At 35.5% G+C, this 22,331-nt stretch overlaps 2 protein-coding genes across 2 annotated transcripts in view; one reads left to right on the top strand and one right to left on the bottom strand.

Annotated features, from left to right (window-relative positions):
- Nucleotides 1–22,331, bottom strand: part of ZNF804B (zinc finger protein 804B) — a 576,627-nt gene that overhangs the window by 535,119 nt on the left and 19,177 nt on the right. The gene's annotated exons all lie outside the window — the stretch shown is intronic.
- TEX47 (testis expressed 47) lies at nt 5,175–6,919 on the top strand. The gene is made up of 2 exons (XM_003252375.3): nt 5,175–5,383; nt 5,976–6,919. Exon 2 carries the CDS (start codon nt 6,080–6,082, stop codon nt 6,839–6,841), a length of 762 nt encoding a protein of 253 aa, XP_003252423.1. The 5' UTR covers nt 5,175–5,383; nt 5,976–6,079; the 3' UTR covers nt 6,842–6,919.

The following is a 22,331-nucleotide window of genomic DNA, read 5'->3' as shown; positions in this document are numbered from 1 at the left end:
CTTCATCGCTGGGATGCAAGGCTGGTTCAACATATGCAAATCAATAAATGTAATCCAGCATATAAACAGAACCAAAGACAAAAACCACATGATTATCTCAATAGATGCAGAAAAGGCCTTTAACAAAATTCAACAACCCTTCATGCTAAAAACTCTCAATAAATTAGGTATTGATGGGACGTATCTCAAAATAATAAGAGCTATCTATGACAAACCCACAGCCAATATCATACTGAATGGGCAAAAACTGGAAGCATTCCCTTTGAAAACTGGCACAAGACAGGGATGCCCCCTCTCACCACTCCTATTCAACACAGTGCTGAAGTTCTGGCCAGGGCAATCAGGCAGGAGAAGGAAATAAAGGGTATTCGATTAGGAAAAGAGGAAGTCAAATTGTCCCTGTTTGCAGATGACATGATTGTATATCTAGAAAACCCCATCGTCTCAGCCCAAAATCTCCTTAAGCTGATTAGCAACTTCTGCAAAGTCTCAGGATACCAAATCAATGTACAAAAATCACAAGCATTCTTGTACACCAATCACAGACAAACAGAGAGCCAAATCATGAGTTAACTGCCATTCACAATTGCTTCAAAGAGAATAAAATACCTAGGAATCCAACTTACAAGGGATGTGAAGGACCTCTTCAAGGAGAACTACAAACCACTGCTCAATGAAATAAATGAGGATACAAAAAATGGAAGAACATTCCATGCTCATGGGTGGAAGAATCAATATATGAAAATGGCCATACTGCCCAAGGTAATTTATAGATTCAATGCCATCCCCATCAAGCTACCAATGACTTTCTTCACAGAATTGGAAAAAACTACTTTCAAGTTCATATGGAACCAAAAAAGAGCCCGCATTGCCAAGTCAATCCTAAGCCAAAAGAACAAAGCTGGAGGCATCATGCTACCTGACTTCAAACTATACTACAAGGCTACAGTAACCAAAACAGCATGGTACAGGTACCACAACAGAGACATAGATCAATGGAACAGAACAGAGTCCTCAGAAATGATGCCACATATCTACAACTATCTGATCTTTGACAAACCTGACAAAAACAAGAAATGGGGAAAGGATTCCCTATTTAATAAATGGTGCTGGAAAACTGGCTAGCCATATGTAGAAAGCTGAAACTGGATCCCTTCCTTACACCTTATACAAAAATTAATTCAAGATAAAGACTTAAATGTTAGACCTAAAACCATTAAAATCCTACAAGAAAACCTAGGCAATACCATTCAGGACATAGGCATGGGCAAGGACTTCATGTCTAAAACACCAAAAGCAATGGCAACAAAAGCCAAAATTCACAAATGGGATCTAATTAAACTAAAGAGCTTCTGCACAGCAAAAGAAACTACCATCAGAGTGAATGTGCAACCTACAGAATGGGAGAAAATTTTTGCAACCTACTCATCTGACAAAGGGCTAATATCCAGAATCTACAATGAACTCAAACAAATTTACAAGAAAAAAACAAACAACCCCATCAAAAAGTGGGCAAAGGACATGAACAGACACTTCTCAAAAGAAGACATTTATGCAGCCAAAAGACACATGAAAAAGTGCTCATCATCACTGGCCATCAGAGAAATGCAAATCAAAACCCCAGTGAGATACCATCTCACACCAGTTAGAATGGCCATCATTAAAAAGTCAGGAAACAACTGGTGCTGGAGAGGATGTGGAGAAATAGGAACATTTTTACACTGTTGGTGGGACTGTAAACTAGTTCAACCATTGTGGAAGTCAGTGTGGCGATTCCTCAGGGATCTAGAACTAGAAATGCCATTTGACCCAGCCATCCCATTACTGGGTATATACCCAAAGGACTATAAATCATGCTGCTATAGAGACACATGCACATGTATGTTTATTGCGGCACTATTCACAATAGCAAAGAGTTGGAACCAACCCAAATGTCCAACAGCGATAGACTGGATTAAGAAAATGTGGCACATACACACCATGGAATACTATGCAGCCATAAAAAATGATGAGTTCATGTCCTTTGTAGGGACATGGATGAAACTGGAAAACATCATTCTCAGTAAACTATCGCAAGGCCAAAAAACCAAACACCGCATGTTCTCACTCATAGGTGGGTATTGAACAATGAGAACTCATGGACACAGGAAGGGGAACATCACACTCGGGGGACTGTTGTGGGGTGGGGGGAGGGGGGAGGGACAGCATTAGGAGATATACTTAATGCTAAATGATGAGAGTTAATGGGTGCAGCAAAACAACACGGCACATGGATACATATGTAACAAACCTGCACATTGTGCACATGTACCCTAAAACCTAAAGTATAATAATAAAAAATAAAAAATAAATAAATAATTTAAAAAATGAAAATAAGTTGCCTTTAAACCTTTCAGATAGCCATGTGACAATGAAGCCAAAATTTTTAGGAAGCAACCCAACAGCAAAAAAATAATTTGAAAATGGAAAATTACATTGGGAAAATGGAATAAAGATGTCAAACCATCCATGGAGATTAAAAACTGTTGCTTCTGAATGTATTAGTTTGAACCATACAACATTGTCTCTATTTGCCTTTTTTGACTTACAGAAATGATAGTTCATATGTTTTTCGAGATAACAACAATTAGGCTTTGTTAAGATATTATCACTCTTTTGAAGAAAGGAGAGCTTAGTTGATTTTCTGTAGAGTTTATATGTTTATCATGATGAAATATCATTCTTCTATTAGGTTTATATTGGAGGAATCTAGATATATGAAATAAAAGGAAAACAAAAAGCACACATGGTGAGAAAAGTTGACCACTAAGCTTCTTTTGATAGGAATAAAAGGTAGAAAGACACAAGTGTTTATCAGAGAGATATTGTTTTGGAAGTATTGATCAGAGTGGGGAGCTATGATTTAGAAGAAGGGGGAAGCCATCAAGGTTGTGATACCCATGGAAATAGAAATCTTAAAAAAGAGATTTGGAAAAAGCAGTGCACAATAACTAGACCTGGAGGAGAATGAGCAAAGCCAGAAGATAAAACAAGCAGAACTATGAAATAGTTTTTATTACTTATTCTGAGATTCAGGGAATCCAAGAAGATAGTGGGAATCTGACCAGGTGAGTTAACAATCTTGTTCAAAACTTGACAGTACATCACTCTCATTTGCTGTGGCAATTCTTTGTATTTTGAGAACATAATTATAATAAAAATATGTAAATGAAGTCAACAGAAAGTTGAGGTGGAACAGTACATCCTGGGGTTAGCCTTATCTTGAGGGATAGTTCTTGGCCATGTTTGGGAAGAAACTGGGCTGTCAGTAAGGAACAGTTTCATGAAGAGGAAGAATCTCACCTGTGTATAAAAGACTAGTTTGAGTTTGTGCACTGAAAAGGTGCTCCTGGGTAGCAGTACCTCATAAATTCTCCTACTCACTTTGATCAGTAGCTGTGTTAGGTAACAAATCACACCGTTGCATGTCCCCATGTTCTCTCTGGTTTAATCCATCACTGGAAATTGGAAATAAATACTAGAAGTCACTCTGGATGTGGTGAAGGCAGAGGCTTTGCCTCCCAGCATTCTATGGAGGGGAAGTAAGCAGGGAGGACTTTGTAAAATGAGAATCTTTTTAACTTTATAAAGTAGATGTATCAAAGGGCTTATGGTTTCACACTCTTAGCTGAATTTGTGGGGTGGGGAAATCTAGAAATACTGTGGGTAGATACCCTTATTATAATCCAAATAAAGAAGTAGGACTATGAAAGAGGTAGTGTAAATCAAGAACCCTTAAGGCATATTAAAGTGAGTAAAAAGACTTAGTAAAAAGAATAGAGTTGGAGTATATAACTTGGACGAAACATGAACAAATAATACCAAGGATTTTGGCCTGGGAACTGAGAGGAAAAAACGTGTTAATTTAGACACAAGTGGGGTATTTGTAAAGGGAATCATGTTTAATAAGGAAAATAATTGTTTAAATGTTTTCATTTTAAATTTGAAAAGACAGTTACATCCAAGGAGAGAAGAGTTGTGAATAAGTGACTGGAGATAATAATTTGAGAATTTTCTGTGCAAAAATAATCTAGAATGGGAGCTCAGTTTTTTCTTCTTTCTCAACCCCAATTAATTAGTTGTGTCTACCTTGAGCCTCAGATTGGAAAATATTTTTAGTCCACAGGTAAGCTCAGCAGGAAAGCCTCATGATCAATTTCCAATTTCAATCGTGCAATCTAGTGGCAAGAGTGGCTTTAAGGACCACTTACCTGCCCTCACAAAAGAGACATATAGGTGGTGCTGAGCTAACTGGGCAAAGAAGCAGAGTGAGAGATCCATCCACATCATGAGCACAGAGCCTCAATATTTTCCAGAGTTGTGTGTGAGAAGGTATTACCAGGCAAGGCCACATATAGAGATTTAGAAAGAAATCCAAGAAAGTGCAGTATCATAGAAACCAGGAGAGGAGAGAAGGCCATAATGAAGGCTCTGGTCAACATGGACACTTTCTTCCAGCAAAGCTGTAAGAAGAATGAGAGTGAGATAATAACTAGACTGGGCAATGACATGGTTTGGCACCATGGTTTACATCTTGGGAAAGATTGTATTGCTTCAGGGAGTGATGAAGTGAATCATAATGAGGAAGAATAGTCCATTTTTGCGTATTACACAATTAATGAATTACTAAGTCACCTCTCTGCTTTCATTTACTTGGATAATTTATCATTGTATTATCATTAAAATCAGATCATTAGTTTGGATAATACAGACCTCAGGGAAAAAATTACTCTTAGGTTTAATTGTTAAAAATTGAATAAACGTGTTTTCTAAACTTGTTTTAAAATTACTGTTTAGAACTCATGTGGATGCAATTTTAAGAGATGAATCTCTTAAGACACAATTTTAAGAGGTACATCTCTTAAATTCACATTAAGTTAAGTAAGCCAAATCTTACTATAGAACTTTCTCATCATATATTCACCATTACATGGATTCAGATATGTGTTCCTAAAGTCTTTAGTTAGTGTCTAAGTAGAACAGAGGAGTTCTACAACCATACTTTTTATTTATCAAAAGGAAAAAAAGAAAGGAAAAAGATGTCCAGATTCTCACCATCTGTCTGACTTACAAATGCACCTGACTAAAAATAAACCATTCAGGAATAAGCCATTCACACTTCCTCTGCAGTGACTTTGAAGTGTTTGTCGAGATACCCGTATTAAGAAACTTGGCGCTCTGGTCCTTTAATGGTGCTGACATTCTGGCTCACGTATGCCCGAGGGAAGGCAGAACACAGGACAGCTGAGAACACCAGAGGACTGGCAGTTGGGAGCCTGATGGAGGACAAGTAGGGCCTCGAGGACAGGTACGTGACAGAAGCACAGGGAAAAAAAGAAAAATGGTAACTTGACCTGGAAAAAAAAAATTGAGGAGATTTGTAAGCAGAGTAAGTTAAAGTAGCAGAATACTTTCATGTAGCCGTTACAACAACAAGAAGAAGAAGAAAAAAATAAAGGGGGGAAAAATCATTGCTGAGATTTGTTGATAGGAGAAAAAACAAAGAACCAAAACTTTTCCCTTGAAATGTTTACTGTTATTATTCAAGGAACATTATTAACTATTAGTGTCCTGACTAAAGGTTACATAAGCTAATTAGGACTTAGAAAGCCTTGGATTTTTTTTTTAAAGTTATAGACCAGTTAGATTTGTAAAAGAAACTGGAAGAATTACCATAAAATACCATTTTTAAAAAAATGTGGCTTATAAAGGACAATCTGTAATCACCATTGCATGACATTTACAAAGTTTTTTCCTAGGATATGATTTAGCTCTTTCATTGTAAACTTTTAAAAAACTCTATAGTTTGAGTATTGTTTTAACATTATCTTTCATTTCAAATACATTGTTTCCTGATAAAACTGGCAAAAGATTGGGATTTTACTATTTAGTAACATTTGACAAACTGTGATTTACTCTTTTTTTTTTTTTGTCAGAAGAAATAAAAACACGACGTCATCACTAAAGAGGTACCCTGGCAGCATAAATATTATGAAAAGCTAAAAACTGGAATCATCTGGAAAAATAAATAAGGCTCCTCATGTCCTTTTCGGTCCATAACCAGAAGGGCAGCAAAAGGCCTTTGCCACTGGAGCCTCTTCTTTTTCTCCAAGTCCCACGTAGCAATTACCTGCACTTTCAAGAAGAGAAACAACGACTACACCTAAAGAAATTCCTTCTTCATAGGATGTTTCTAGTGGCCAAGATAAAAGCAAATGTAGAAAGAAAAGATGTTGCTGACTACTATGAACAAATGTTTCAGTCAGTTTTGAAACATCACCTAGGAGAAGCAGTGACAGGATTGCTGCTCATCTATCCCACTTCCATTCTGCATATCCTCGAGTCCTCCAGCGACACTCTCTACCAAGTTCTTTTAGATTATATTGGCCGTGACAAAGATGAAACAGTATTTTTTATTCAACAAATGAAAATTATAGTCATTTCTCATAACATTCCAATGAGGCTTTTTATGCAATGGCATGTTTCAGTGATAAAAGTTCCAGTTATGTATCTCGATGATGTGACACAGTCACAGTCCCTAAAAGAGGTCATCACAGATTTTCTCACACAAACTCATAAACTGTCACTCTACATTTGCAAGACTCTGAAAGTAGGCACTAAAGGACCAGGCGATAACTTACACCAAGTTGCACCTGACCTACTCCTCCCAGAACAAATCATAAAGTACTTGTGCAAATCCAAAGAATTCATGGACCCGGCAACATTTATAAACATGTATGATAGACCCATACACATCACTCTGGATTCTGAGGTGGTATGGCCTGCTCCTTCATGTTTCTAGGATTCAGAGGGATAATGTGCCCATGTCTCTTAAGGAGTTTGTGCTACTTAAATAAAAAAGAAAACATTTTTAAAGTTACTTGTCTCTTTTAAAAGACACAGAACATTGCAATATACACAGAGGTAATATATTAATCTTTACAGAGTATGTTGAGCTAAATTTTAAAATGTATCTATTTGTTGTGGTATGAAGTTCAATACATTATTTTACTAGGTAGATGGGTTTAATAAGTTTATAATAAGTTCTCAAATATTAACACCATTTTCATGAATTGACACTTTTCAAAAAAAAAGTGTGGCTGAAAAAAGACAAACAGAATTCAGATTATCATCCAATCCCTCAAGAGTTAATGAACAGTCACTACTACATAGCAGAAGTACAGTGTTCTGAGGGTACAAAATCGAGAAGAAAAATCCCACCCTTGAATTGCTTGCAACCTAAGGTTAGAGGCAAGTACATGTAGAAGTAGTTATGATATGATATATAATGTAATATAATATATCATTACAGTAGCAGTATATAGGAAGGGCTTTGAGAGCACAAGTAAAGGAATAATCACTGTACAATTCCTGCATTCAGAAAACAAAATCTAATTGTTGAAAATATTTCCAAAGCCCACATATTCGGGCCTATATAATCAAGAATATTGAGACCATTATAAAGCTACAGAAAACAATAGCTATTTGGAATGACACGAAAATACATTATCAGATGGCATTATGCTACTCCATGCAACATCATTTATTGAACATCCCTCTATGTTACAAACATTTGCCAGGCACTGAGGGATATGGCAGGGTACACAGAAAACATTATCTGCCCACTATTAAAACTTACTTCTAAGTGATTTTATGTAAAATAAACAATCTGGTTATTTTCTCAATTCACTTTCTAGAAAGCAACTAATTATATATAATTTCTGTGTGACCAATTTCAAGTTGATCCCTTCTTTTATCCACATGAATATTTTTTGCATTGTTTAAAAGTTTTTAGCTTGTTTAAACAATTAATTGACATCAATATTTTGAATACTGAAATGATATTTGTCCCAAATCACCTTAATATCTTACTAAACCGACTTCGGAGTTAATGGAGAAAATACTTATCATTATAGTTTTATTTTTTATTATTTGTTTCATTTTTAGCTTCTTTGAGGACAAACCAATCTCAGTGTGCACCTCAAATTTTTCATCTGAAGAAAATTTTGTTCTGTATATGAAAATACTGACCAAATTTTATGTAACAAACAAAATATATATAATAAACAAAAATGATATGCATCATTGTTACATAATAGAATCAAATTTTAGGAAAGACCATTCTATTTCCCAAATTTTGTAATACTTCATTAATTATAATGGTATTTTTCACTTTTAACTGAAGTTTCTTTCAAGTTAGTAACAGAAAAATAAGTTTTAGATAAAATGAGAATTCTTCTAGCTAAGAAAGTATATAACTTTCAAAATTTATATCAATTTAGAAAGAAACACCTAATATTAAACAGCATTATACTGTCTATTCTTTGAACTGTGAAAAAGACACAGGAGCACATCAATAGTAAATGATTAGTGATAAACTGACTGGAAACGTAAGTAAATATTTTCCCAGCAAAAAAGGAATAGAGAAAACGTTCGACAAAGATACAATCCTTGGTCCAAGATTAGAATGAATGTGAAAGTGGTTTGGGAGGGAAGACCAGCATATGTAAGAGAATAATGGATAATAAATGTTTATTGGATCAGATAGAATTTCTTTAGCAGGTTGAATTTTGTTTGGCAATATTATTTTCTAAAGTTATCTAGTGAATAGAAGTTTGAGTTTTGGATAAAAATTATATATTTATAAATAAGAAAGTATGGCATATTGTATTTTCCAGAAATGGTTACTGCAATATATCCAATCCCACATGCCTTTCTTACAACACGAGCTTGATATTCTTCCCATTGTGTAGTGGCTTCTAACTCTCTCCCCTTGAATGCAGGCAGACCTCTTCTGTGACTGCCTCAACCGATAAAATACAAAAGAAGTAATTCCGTGTGATCTCGAAGGCTAGGTCATAAAAATGTGCACTTTGCCTTGCTCACTTGAATGCTAGCTCCTGGAATTCAAACACTATGCTGTGAGCAATCCAGCAATTTCAGACAACATCCCCAGCTAAGGTTGCAGCCAACAGCCCCTATCATCCACTAGACATGTGAGTGAGTGAGACTTCAGGTGACCCCAGACCCCAGGCTTCCGGTAAACCTGGGAAGCCAGCTCAGCTGACATTGTGTGGAGAAGAAATGAGCTGTTTCCACTAAGTCTTGCCCAAATTGGAGTTCTGTGAACATTAGTGATTATTGTTTATTTAACCACTAAGGTTTGGGTGAATGATTATGCAGCACTGTGGAAAAATAATACATATGTAATGGGAAAAATAATATATATGTATATAAGCTCTTTGTATCACTTATTATTCATTAATTTATGTACCAAAATTTATTGGATAGCTACTGGTAAAAATGTACTAGTAGGCCAATCACTGTGCTAGTCACTGGATGTACAAGTAGCAATAAGAGGTATATTCAACACACTGCCTGGCATAGATTTTTTATGGGTCTATAATACTTTTTGGTGTGAGAATACCAATAGAAACCTAATTCACTAAGCCAAAAAGAGAATTATTAACAATCTTAATCATTTTGGGAAGAAGTTATAGAATATCTCTCAACGATGAAATTGCTGATTTACTTAGTATTTCATAATTTTAAAGAATTCATGAAGGCTCACTATGAAAATAACTGGAAAATAAACACAGTGTGACTAGAAATAATTTCAGTTATTTAGTTATTTGTTCATTTTTGTGAACACATCAGAATGAACGTATTCAAATAAATTTACCCCTTATAGGAGTCACTTCAGGAAGATTTATATTTGTCCAGGCAGAAACACCATTGCTGAAAACATTTTGTGACCCTATGGCAGTTGAATAAAGGAGGTTTACAAATCAAAGGGAGCTTAAATATTTTAATTATATCTAATGTTCGATCTCCAAATTATTGTTATACTCTAACTTAATTAGTAACTTTAAGATTTTATCTCCATTGATAGAAATTTTTTTTAATTTATACTCACTCTCAAAGACAGATCTGCTGTCACTGAACATATTAAAAAGAGCATGACAATGCTTCTAAGGGGAAGTACAAATTGTTTTCAGTAACAAATGAGTTATTGAGATACTTATATAGGTCACTAATATAATGTCTTTAAATTGGACTCATTTAGCTGTGTATGTTTGGGTATATTTGATAAAATGCAGAAATCTTACATTTATACCTTACAAATTTAGCTTAATGAAATCCAAAAATGTGAACTTTTAAGCCTTAGTATGACTGATAAGGTAATTCTTAACTCAATGAAAGTTATAATAGAATGAAGATACATGCATGCGTATGTTCATTGCAGCCCTATTCACAATAGCAAAGACATGGAATCAACTCAAATGCCCATCAATGATAGACTGGATAAAGAAAATGTGATATATGTATATGTGATGTGATATGGAATACTATGAATATATACTATACATAGAAAGGAATAAGATCATGTCCTTTGCAGGGATATGGATGGAGCAGGGAGGGCATTATCCTTAGCAAACTAATGCAGGAACAGAAAATCAAATATCTCATGTTCTCACTTATAAATGGGAGCTGAACATTGAGAACACATAGACACAGGGAGGGAAGCAACACCCACTGGGGCCTGTCAGGGGTGCAAGAGGAGGGAGAGCATCAGGGTAAATAGCTAATGCACGTGGGGCTTGATACCTAAGGGATGGGAAGACAGGTGCAGCAAACCACCATGGCATACATTTACCTATGTAACAAATCTGCACGTCCTGCACATGTATCCAGAACTTAAAATATTTTAAAAATAAAGAAAGCTATAGTTGCCTTAAAATAAAATTTTAAATTAAATAAGAGTACATAACCCACAGAAAAATGAATATTTAAGTGTGAACATATAATATTTAATATTCATATAACAATGAACATATATATAAAGCCAATGATCATATAACATTCAAATGATGTGACCAGCACCATTCTAATTCTTTTCTTTTTATGTGGATACTTGAGTACAGACTGCCCTGTTGATAATCCTATGCTTGTTTCAGAGTTGACATTCAAGAAGGTAATAGATTTCTTGTAACTTAAATAATACTACTTGGGAAAGGAAAAACTCTTCCAGGGTGAATTCTAACATTCTACTATCATAAATTTAATAAAAAAAGGCATCTGGATCCCTTCATGGAGCATTATTGCTTAATACAAATAGAATTTGACATCCAGTGACTGTATCATAACTCTACAAACACAAAACCACATTTCAATTAAGTTAAACCTATCGCTAGCAGTAGAATGCCCCAACTTCCACAAGGAAGTGTAAATGAAGCAGCCTATCACCAACCTCACATAGCCAAGGACTTTCAAATCATTTCATATTGTATTAAATAATTTAATGCAGAATTAAAGTTCTCCCCCTTGTGGTCAGTTACTTAAATTTCCTGATTACCTGTGGACAGGATGTACGTAGTAAATACAGTGCATAGATTTTAAGAGCATACAGAGAGAACCCAAAAAGTACCTTTCAAATATCTGTTTGACTCCTCTTATTCCACAGATAAAGATTCTGAGACCTAAAGACATTAAGGTGTCTCGCCAATGGTAAAAGGAAATATAACAGTATACTGGTATAGCAGCGTAACAACAGTAACAATAAAAGCAAGATAACAGTATTCTCCCATTTAGGGTCTTGTAATCATTAACTTCACCACATTAATTATGCAGACCTTTATTCCTCTACAAGTAAGTAACTTTAAGCAAATTATGCCTGTCTAATTTATACTCACTCTAATTTATACTCATAACTTTAAGCAAATTATGCCTGTCACTTTTTCTCATTAGTTTAGAACTTTATATTGGTATAGGCAGTTTATAATATCTGAGAAAAATTTTATATTAGCTGACCTTATGTTGAGTTGCTATATAAAAAAAACTAGTTGTTAATACCATTTCTGTGTTTTCTTATATTTTTGAAAGACCAAGTTCGATATATTTTATTTTGGTTATTTGTTTAGTTGTTAATTTCTAACAATGGTTGGACTTTGGATTTATTAAAATACTTTTGCTAGTATGTTTCTATATAGGCCAAAACATAAAAGAGATTTTCCATATAATTTAGACCAAATATATTTTATTTAAGCATAAGTAGATATAAATTTCAAATGAAAAAGAAACCATTTTTAACTGAATGTGAATATTTATAGAATTAGTTCACCTGTAATTTCAGTTGAAAAGATTACCATTATCATTAAAGAGGATATGAAGAGAATAATAGTGTTGTCAAGGCATTCTTCTCTTTCCCTGATCACTCTAGTTGCATGCTTCTCTAATTCATTCTAATTAATGCCATGACCTCAACTCCCATCTAAGAGATAATGACTTCAAATACATATTTATATCTGCATTAATTCATTTAACAAATACGTATTATACAGCTATGTTGTTTGCATTCCCGTCTACACCCTGAAGATACAATGGTAAAAAAGACAAGGCCAGTGTTTCCAGTGAGCGTATACTCTGAAAGAGGAAACAAAAAAACAAACAAATAGAGAAAATGGTTTCAGATGGTTTCATGTGCTATGAAAAAAGTCATAATGTTGACAGTAACTAATGGGTCTGGTTTACATTCGGTGGTCAGTGAAGCCTTCTCAAACTGAGATCTGAATGAAAAGAGGTGGGGTGGTAATGGTCAGAACATTCTATATGACAGAACAACAAGTGCAAAGGCTCTGGGGGAGGAGCAAGCTTGGTGTGTTGAAGGACAGAAGGAATACCAGAGAGGCCAGAGTACTGGAAGCAAGAAGGGAGTGAGATTGGTAAGAGTGGCCAGGGATACACTATGTAGGGCCTTGTTGCCATGATTAGGGGTTCTGGATTTAATTCCACATGTTTTCTTCACTACTACACCAAATTCCACCTGGCCTCCAGTCCTCATGCAGGGCCTTCTCAAGGAGTCCCACTGGAACCCTACAGGCATCTGCACCTCCACATGCACTAGATGAATGCATCATTCCCTGCCGCCGCTATTCCTTCAACCTACCCCTCCCCATACCCTCCTTCTTGCTATAAAATGGACCACGCTCCAAACAGCTGCTAAGTCAGAAATTTAAAAATTATCCTAGATTCCTTTCTTTCTTTTTATGATTGACAGCCAATCAATCCAATCCTCATCTGTTTTCCACAGTGTTCCCATTTTCTGATCTTGTTTCTGCGCCCTGCTTAGGCATTTTCCTCACTCCAGTTTCTTCTTCCTACTCTCTGTACTCAGTTATGTCATGTTTCTATCAAACATAAAGACAGTATAGCATAAGGTTTAATCAAGAGAGCCACTCTGGTGTCAAATTGCTGAACTGAAACCGGGTTCTACAACTTTTTAGAAGTGTAATTTGTTTCTTTACCTTTCTGTACCTCAGTTTCCTCATCTGCACAATGAGAGTGACAACAGGATCTGTATTTTACGATTAGTTGTTGGTGTTAACTCATAAAACAATGGTGTAAAGATCCCATCATATGGTGACATCTTTGAAGAAGAATGTTTAAACACTTCGTTACAGAATTCACAGTTTGAAACAGTTAAATTCACTGCAATAAAACTGTGCAAACCTCACTTTTAAGTAATATTCTCAGATTCATCTTTCACATATATATGTAAACTCCTAGTAATAAGGCCTTTAAACTCAATGGGAAGAAACGTCTTTAAAGAAGTGTGCATAAACACTTTCTCACAGAGTTCACTATTTGGTTAACAGGTAAATTCACAGTAATTTGGGTGTAGTCAGCACTCAATAAATATTATTCCCCTGATCAAAATTATTCAATGGATTCCATTTCACCTTCAGGATAAAAAGCAAAATTCTATAATAAATAATCTGCAAAGCCTTGATTCTCTGATACATGCTTACTTTGCTACCCAGACTCACATTGTGGTTTTCTCTTGTCTCTTTCTCCTTTCTCATTCTCTTTTCTCACACTTTGTTCTCTAACAGTTCCCTAATTTTTCCATGCTCTTGGCTTCTATCACCCTTCCTCACTTCTCTTAGCAAAATTCTGCTTATCAATCAAATTATGTCCTCTGTGAAGACTGGCAAACTCAAGGAATTTTTCTGTCCTCACTGTACATGGTACTCAACCACATTCTAGAAATTCTGCTGCCATGTTTGTGTGCATACTCATCTTCCTGCCAGCAACTTGTAAACAATTGTCATGGCCTTTTTTTCGTTTGTATATTTAGTGCCTTATCACAAAAAGGAATCATTTAAAATATCTGTAAAAATTATTCCATAAGATTAATTTCACTTGTATCAAAAGTGTTATGCAATCTCATAAACAGGCCATTATCAATATTTTCATTATTGAAATGGAAATCAAACAATTTTTGTTGGAATTATCAAGCAAAAATTGCTCCTTCCTGGTTGGATATCTCCAGTATTGATATCTTTAGATGAGGTGTAGGTCATATAAATTATATTAAATCTTATTCTTTGCTGAAATAGCTAGGTACTAACAGTATTTTCTGATATAAGTGAGGAACTCCTAGGAAAGAAAAACAGAATAAAAGCAGTTTGATAAATTAAAATAAATTAAGCTAAAGGAGGAAGTAGCCCAAAGATTATTCTTAGCCTGAAATCTCCTACATCTCCCCTTAATCTTATATCTGCATTCAGTAAAGAGAAAAAAAAATCAGCAGTGCTTATTGAGCTTAATTTCTTCCTTTAGTCAAATAAAAGTCATTCAAACATTAATCCAAGAATTATTTATTGATTGCCCATTATATGCACAGTCATATCCTAGGGACTACGGAAGACACAAGCACATAATGGGCTCTCTATAGCTGTCCCCAAATTCACTGGTATAGCATCTACTCTATTTGCAATTAAAATTTAGGTGCCAAGGTGTCCTTTGGTACTATATTGAAATAGCTTGCCCACTATTTCTCTCAAATGGTACTGGGAGTATATGACAAATATTACATTTTATTTTCTCTCTGCATTTAGTTATTCAGCAAGGATGAACTGAAAAACGGTGTCAGGCACTTTGCCAAGTATCAGCAGGGGTACAATCATAAGCAAAATAAGCATAATTTCTACCTTAGAGAGTATGCAGAATCTTTCTCCCTTCACCCCAGACATATAAAAGGAAATTAATTATAATAAGTGTCGTCATCCTGGATATACAAGTTACAATGGTTTCCTAACTTCACCTAATTTAGAGGATCAGGAATGCCCCTAAGAGAACAAAGACACAGGGATTTCTGAAAGTTAGATAGAAGTAAGCCAATTAAAAGTCAAGGAGTAGGAGGAGAATGTTCCTGGCAGAGGAGATTTTATGTACTTATCTATATATGTATGTATTCTAGCAGAGGGATATTCTAAAATCTGAAGGCAAGAAGATGCATACTGTGTTGGGAGAACTGAAAGAATTTCTACAAGGCAGGGCCTCAAGTACAAAGGGGAGTCATAAGAGATGAGGCTGGATAGCAAGGTATGGGGCCAGATTATGCAAACATTTAAAGTGGGATAAAGAAGTATCATGACCTTATCTTAATAGAAATGGAAAGCAGTTTTATTTTTATGAGAGAAATACTATGGTTAGTTATGCATTATAGAAGGACCACTCTGAATTGTGGGAAACAGACCGGATGAGAACTAGGTAACGAGACTGTATAGATACACCTTAAGGGAAGAGGCTATTACAACAATCTAGGAAAGAGATAATGGAAGTCTGTACAAAAACAGACTCCTATAGTGTCCTTTAATGAACAGAAAGAGGTGGAAAGAATCAAGAGGTGTGTCCAATATCTTGGTATTTGTCTGAAAATAGAATGTTAAGAAGAGGAAAGAGTCTAGGATGAAGTACTACGCAGGTGAAGATGCCATTCCCTAAGATCAAGAATATTGGAGGAGCAACAGTTTGGGTTTCACAGGGAGTGAGATGAGGTTTGTCATTTTGAACATGCCAAATTTGAGGTGTCTGAGAATCACCAACGTTATACTATCCAATACAGAGTTTGATGTATTTCCTCAAAGCTCATAGGTAGATCTGACAAGAACATGAAGATTTGTAAATCAATTTCTGGATAATGACTGAGACTTCAGGAATGGTGCTATCACCCACACAAATATATAGAATAAGCAGAGAAGAAAACTTCATTCTAAACCTTGAGAAATGCCTATGGAAAAAAAAAAAGAGCCATCTACAAATAAATCTAAGATAACATAATTTAAATTGCCGAGAAGCAGAAAAAGAAAAGCAGAGAAAGAAAAGAACATTCCCTAAAGAGGAGAATACTCAACAACATCAATTTCTGCCTCAAAGTCAAGTAAGAAAGAAATGTAAAAGTAAGTTTAATAACAAGAAGGTCACTGGTGACTTGGAGAGGGTGACCTATGCAAAGTAGTAGAGGCAGAAGCAGGATTTGGTAGGTTGAGGAGTGAGAGTCTGGTGAGGAAACAAGTATAGACAGTATTTCCAAAAGCTTGGCCATTGGCAATGAATGTGCAGAGTATATTTAAAAACATAAAGGTCACTTTTAGGATTCTAAAGTTTTTAGTAAAAGGAAGATCACCTCTTTATTCTGGTTTCCAGTGAGGTTGGTTCTGTCCTTTCATGTGAGATTCAATGTCCAACTGTGGCCCCAGGGTAAAAGGGCTCTATCCAGTTTTGAATGGCAGTGTATAATAATAATCTTGGACTTTAAAGGTCCCAGAGTGACTATGTGCACAGCTCAGGAACAGCATGTTGTCTTCTTAATAAACATTTGTTTAGATAAATAATTGCACTAATCTCTAGAAGAAACCTAGCTGTGCAGAAAGTGAGTTTAGACTATGTGTGAGCTCTAATGTTATAGCTCAAGCCTTGGGTTAATACACTGCTGTTTCCATGGTCGAACTTCTACAGTTAATTGCAGATTGTCTCCTGTGTTCTATATACTTTATGGATCAACCACGTTGTATTTATAAATTTTGCTCTGAAATTTGGCCCTTATCCAGGTCACTTCTTTTTTTGCCCAGTTAGGGCATGCTAGCAAATTACAAATTATAATCAAATCTCAATTTTCCAAACTAATGACTTTAAAGAGCAATAATGCATGATCCAAAATGATGGTGAATTCATGAACCATTTATCTCTGTAATGTATATCCATTAATGTATATTCATGAAACTTGTAATGTATATTCATTAAATGTATATTCATTAAACTTGACTATGAATACGTCTTATATGACATTCATAACAAAATGATAAAGCATTTCAACCAAAATGACCCAAGCGGCCTTGGAAATTTTTCCAACTTCTCTGTTCCCATTTCCTACTACGTTCTACTGTTTATATCACGTTTTATGTTGCAGTAACTTCTTAGAATAAACTAATACGTCATGTTTTTTAGGATGGAAGAGGCAAGGAAGTTCAATCTACCCTTTTACCATTCCCATATTATTGTAACGATTCTCTGCAGCTATGTTTCTCTTTCCCTGTTTCTCTGAACATTTTTACTCACCAAAGTGAAGACAGTAGCATAACAAACCTATTTACCCATCGCTCACCTTCGACAATGATCAGCATCTCTTTTCAAAATGTACTATGTTTTAAGAAATACGACTGTCATACCTCTAAGATATTATGTATGAAGACATCACACTAAGGGAACTTCTAATACTGTCTATTCCAGCCCGGTGTCTCAGTGAGGAAAACGAAGCATGTAGAGATGCGCCCGAAGTCACAGCGGTAATCAATAGGAGTGTGGAAGCTAGATGTCGTCCCCATCTTTCTCATTCTCCCCTTGAAATCAGGACTACACTTCTACTGCCTTATTTTGGGTATAGATTTTTTCCCAAAATCCACATATTACTGTTACTTTCTACAGTCTCACAAAGCACAAACAACATGCAAAAACTTGAAGTATTTATAAGTCTGGCACTTTAGCCACGTGCCTATTGGGTTGACTTATTGGGGTGAGGGAGCTGAATGATAGACTGTAAGAGACAAAGTTCTGAATTATTTTTAACCAAGATGATTTTTATGAAGGTACTCAATATTATCTTTTAATGAGATGATTTCCACAGTCTCTATATTCCTTTTACCACATAAAGGGAAGGTAATTATCAGTTTGACATTTGCACGTTTGGCCTTTTTGTGAAAGTGCCAGTGATTCTGTAACTGAAGAAATGTTTAGGGATCTCACATAACATTAAGTTGAAATAAGTATGATGTTTCCCCCAAGAGTTCTCTTGTTCACAGATGCTTATTTGTGCGATGGTTCTTAGGAAGACCACTCACCCATGCTTGCTGCTAAAGATATTTACACAGAGTACTGTACCATATCAGAGGAGCTGGAAAACCACAGCTAAGCAAGTTCTACTCACAGAAGCACAGTTTCTTATTTTTCACACTACCTTGTTCTTCCTGCTAATATTAACCAAGTGATGGTTGCATAAACATAAGTAATTACTTTACAAATGACAATAAGGCAATGTTCTCCCACTATGTGTTTCTAGAAGAAGCATCAAAATATCTCTTCAATGAAGAAGACTCCTAGTTGATTAATGGAAATAAAATGCCTGTGTAAATAAAATTATGTACATTTGCATACTTGAAATATAATTATATAGAGGTGGAGATATTACTGTATATAAATACATGTGCATGTATGTACACATATGTGTATATATATATATATATATAACTATATTGAACTAAAGAAACCAATTAAGATTCATAAAATGGCTCCTAATCAAGTGGAAGAACCAGGGGATTAACTATCAGTGTTTAACAGTGCTGTACAAGAAAGGTTTTGCATAAATAATGCAGATTATTTCTATTAATTATGTCCTCCCTGTCCCTCCTCTGATCTCCTTCTGATAGAGCTGCTCATGGACTTTTCTCAGAGTGTATCTTTCCATAGTTCCCTGAGTGAGATACAGATGTGTGACCCTGTCACCCTCTCCTCCCCAACCCAATGTCTTTTTCTCTCCTCTCTTGCCCTATTACACAACAAACACACACACACACACAAAAGCTGGAATAGTCACTACTTACAAATTGGTGTAGAAAGCCCTTTTGTAAGGCAGCAAATTATGAAACTAAAGTAAGAAGCAGAGATGAGATATTTGGAAGTAGACTATAAACAATGAGTCACCTCAGCTCCCAATTTCCTTTCCCATCTTGGCCAAGGCCTGGAGACATTTTCTAACCCTGAGTCCTCTCAATCAATTAATTCTTTTATGCTTAAGTCAGGTAAAGCATTGCGGGGTTTTTTGTCTCTTAAAGCTAATAAGAGCCTGAGTAACCTGAGGATATTTTCAAAGGAACCTACTCACATATAGCAGAAAGAATCCCAGGTTTCACATTTGAGGATCTGTGTTCAAATCTCAGATTTCCCACTCACTAACTGCGACTTTGAGTAGTTTAGCCTCTGGGTCTCAGCATTTTGTAAATTGAATGAGCACACAAATATTAAATAAAATAAATGATATAAGAAAATTATCAGCAACTCCATAAATATTTGTCGAATTAAGCTGTGTTTGGCATATAGTCTGTTGGCTCACACTTTCCATAATGCAGTTATGATGATCAGCTTTGTGACAAGGACATAAAAAAGTTTGAATTCTGACCAGTAGCCCTGGGTGACCTCAAGAATGTTAGACCAATTGGTCAAGCTGCTGATATATAATGTCTCTACAACAAGGAGTCAGTAGGCTGAAGATACTCTAGAATATGTCTCAGCAAGTCAAAGCCCAGGGTAAGTCCTTAAGCAGGCTTCTGCTGCTGCTCTTAATATCCTCAGGAAGAATATGAGCTACACTTCAATAAACGCTTGAATGCCAATTCAGATAACCAGAACCTGATCATTTAATTAACTTCTATTAGTATGCATTATGGAAACCCTACTTATATTCTTCAATAATAATGTGAATATCAGAAAATTAACCCACTATTTCAATTAAATGGCTTAATATACATATGAAGGATTTGTTATTGTTAAAGAACTCAAATTCTAAGATTAAAATTGACTTGTGTCGGTTTTATGGGGTTTTGTTTCCATTATATGTTTCTAACAAGAAATGTGTTGCTTAACTACATGTGCCTAAAAGAATGAGATAATAATACTACTATGCCTTGTTGCCTGATGTATAAATTAGATTTTAATATTCATACCTATGAACAGAATTAGTATATTATAAAATAAGTAAAAGTGCACAATGATAAGGGAAGCAAAATACACATTTTTATTTCTTCCTATGAAGAAAGATAACTAAGAGCTTTCAAATTACATCATTATTTGCAGTTTACGTGAGATAAAATTCTTGAAAAGTATTTGCTTCACTTTTGAATTGTTACACATTTTTGATGTCTTTGGGTTCTCAGAAAGCGTCTTTATAGTTTTTTGTAATTGCCAATTAGAGTCTTTACCATTAGGACACATGCAGTGGCTTATGCCTGTAATCCTAGCATTTTGGGAGGCTGAAGTGGGCAGATCATTTGAGCCCAGGTGTTTGAGACCAGTCTGGGCAAATGGTGGAACACTTTCTCTACAAAAAATCAAAAACTAGCCAGGCATAGTGATGCACCTGTAGTCCCAGCTACTCAGGAGGCTCAGGTGGGAGGATTTCCTGAGTCCTGGGAGGTCAAGGCTGTAATGAGCCATGATCATGCCACTGCACTCCCTCCTGAGTGACAGAGTGAGATCCTCTCTCAAAAAAAAAAAAAGACAAAAAAGTATTTACTATTGATTTCTTACTAAAAAAAAGTCTGAATATCAGTTAATTATACATACATATTAACTGCCGAAGATATGAATATGTCTCTAATTTTTAGTTTTTTGAGGAACCTCCAAACTGTTTTTAGTGAATGTACTAATTTACATTCCCACCTACAGTGTACAAGGGTTCCCTTTTCTCCACATCCTCACCAGCATTTTGTATTCCCTGTCTTTTGGATATAAGCCATTTTAACTGGAGTGAGATAACATCTCATTGCAGTTTTGATTTGCATTTCTCTGATGATCAATGATGTTGCACACCTTTTCATATAAGTTTTATCTTTTAATTTTGTTGATTATGTGTATATCCAAATTTTACTTTTACTTAATATTTACATTTTGACCCACTCTCAATCAACTGAGATTGAATGAATGAATGACCAGTTGGACAGTTTATTGAGTATCTTCTAACCCATAGACCCTGCAGTACCTTAGGGCTATCATTTACTTGGATAAAGAAGACACTGATCCTATTGCTGGGGGGGATGAAAGAAAGGAGAACAGATATGTGAACCAACAATTTAAATGCCATTATTCTGTAATAAAAGAATGTGAAAATTTTCATGGTGGCACAGAGAGGGAATAATAGTCAATTCTCAGAGAAGTAGTTTCACATTTGAGCTTTGTAATTTGAAAGCCCTGGAATGAAGCCCCAGCACTCTGCCATGCAATGTAGTTAAATGTGAAGTTAAAGTTCGATGTTTTATCTAATCTGCAATATGAAAGATAACAGTGTCTCCAGCTTAAGGTTGTGTTAAGGATTAAATATGACGACACGTGAAAGGCTGACTTTAGCACCGTATGTCTGGCATATAGTGAGTGCTTCCTGCATGTTACTCTGATTGTGAACTGGGCACTAGGGAGATATTTAGTCACCATGGAAGCTTCACAGAGAATATTCACAGGAGTTACTAGTGGAAAAAGGAGAGAACAGACAGTGAGCCAGCCATAAAACCTTCCTCATCCTCTGGCCTCAGTGTTATAAGTCCAGGGATTATTCATGAGTTAACATTGGTTCAATAATTTCATAATGTTAATGGGCACAAAAATTCATGGAATACTTGTTTAAAATGCATAGCCCAGGCCCTACTCTGGACATTCTGATTCATTAAGTCTAGTGTGGGGGCCTAAAGTCTTCAACTTAACCCCATTTAAACAATTGATGGAAATGAGCCCTAAAGCCATTCTAGCTTGATTTTATTTAAATTAAATTGCCATACTTGACGTGTCATTTAGTAGTCTTTTTTGCCATCTTTATATCTCAGAATCAGGGAAAAGTGACACACATGCACAAAAAGTACTTACTTTGATTACTTTTAAATAATACAAATTGTCCTCTCTCTAGAATATTCAGAAATTTTAAAACCCCAGTTTTTGAAAATGGAACTGGGGAGCCATGAGCAGAAAGATCAGAAATGGACATTTACCACAGATTTATTTGTTTAATGTGCACTTTCCATGCTAGACTGCACATTCCACTGGAGCAGACAACGTGGATACCTTATGCACATCAGCTGCTCCACCAGCTAGTACAATGCTAGGCACCATTAATCAAGAAGTACTTTCAGGGTAATGCCTGCATTCCTTGGCAGGATATAGGAGTGGTAAGAGAAGTGCATGGCAGGGGT

The sequence above is a fragment of the Nomascus leucogenys genome, chromosome 11 (genome assembly GCF_006542625.1).
Source record: "Nomascus leucogenys isolate Asia chromosome 11, Asia_NLE_v1, whole genome shotgun sequence".
In the NCBI taxonomy this organism is placed as follows: domain Eukaryota; kingdom Metazoa; phylum Chordata; class Mammalia; order Primates; family Hylobatidae; genus Nomascus; species Nomascus leucogenys.
The sequence above is the reverse complement of the archived record's forward strand: the minus strand, read 5'-3'. Positions and strand labels throughout refer to the sequence as shown.

What these genes read in the sequence shown, in the direction of transcription:
- TEX47 (XM_003252375.3), top strand. Translation starts at nt 6,080, where the DNA reads ATGTCCTTTTCGGTCCATAACCAGAAGGGCAGCAAAAGGCCTTTGCCA.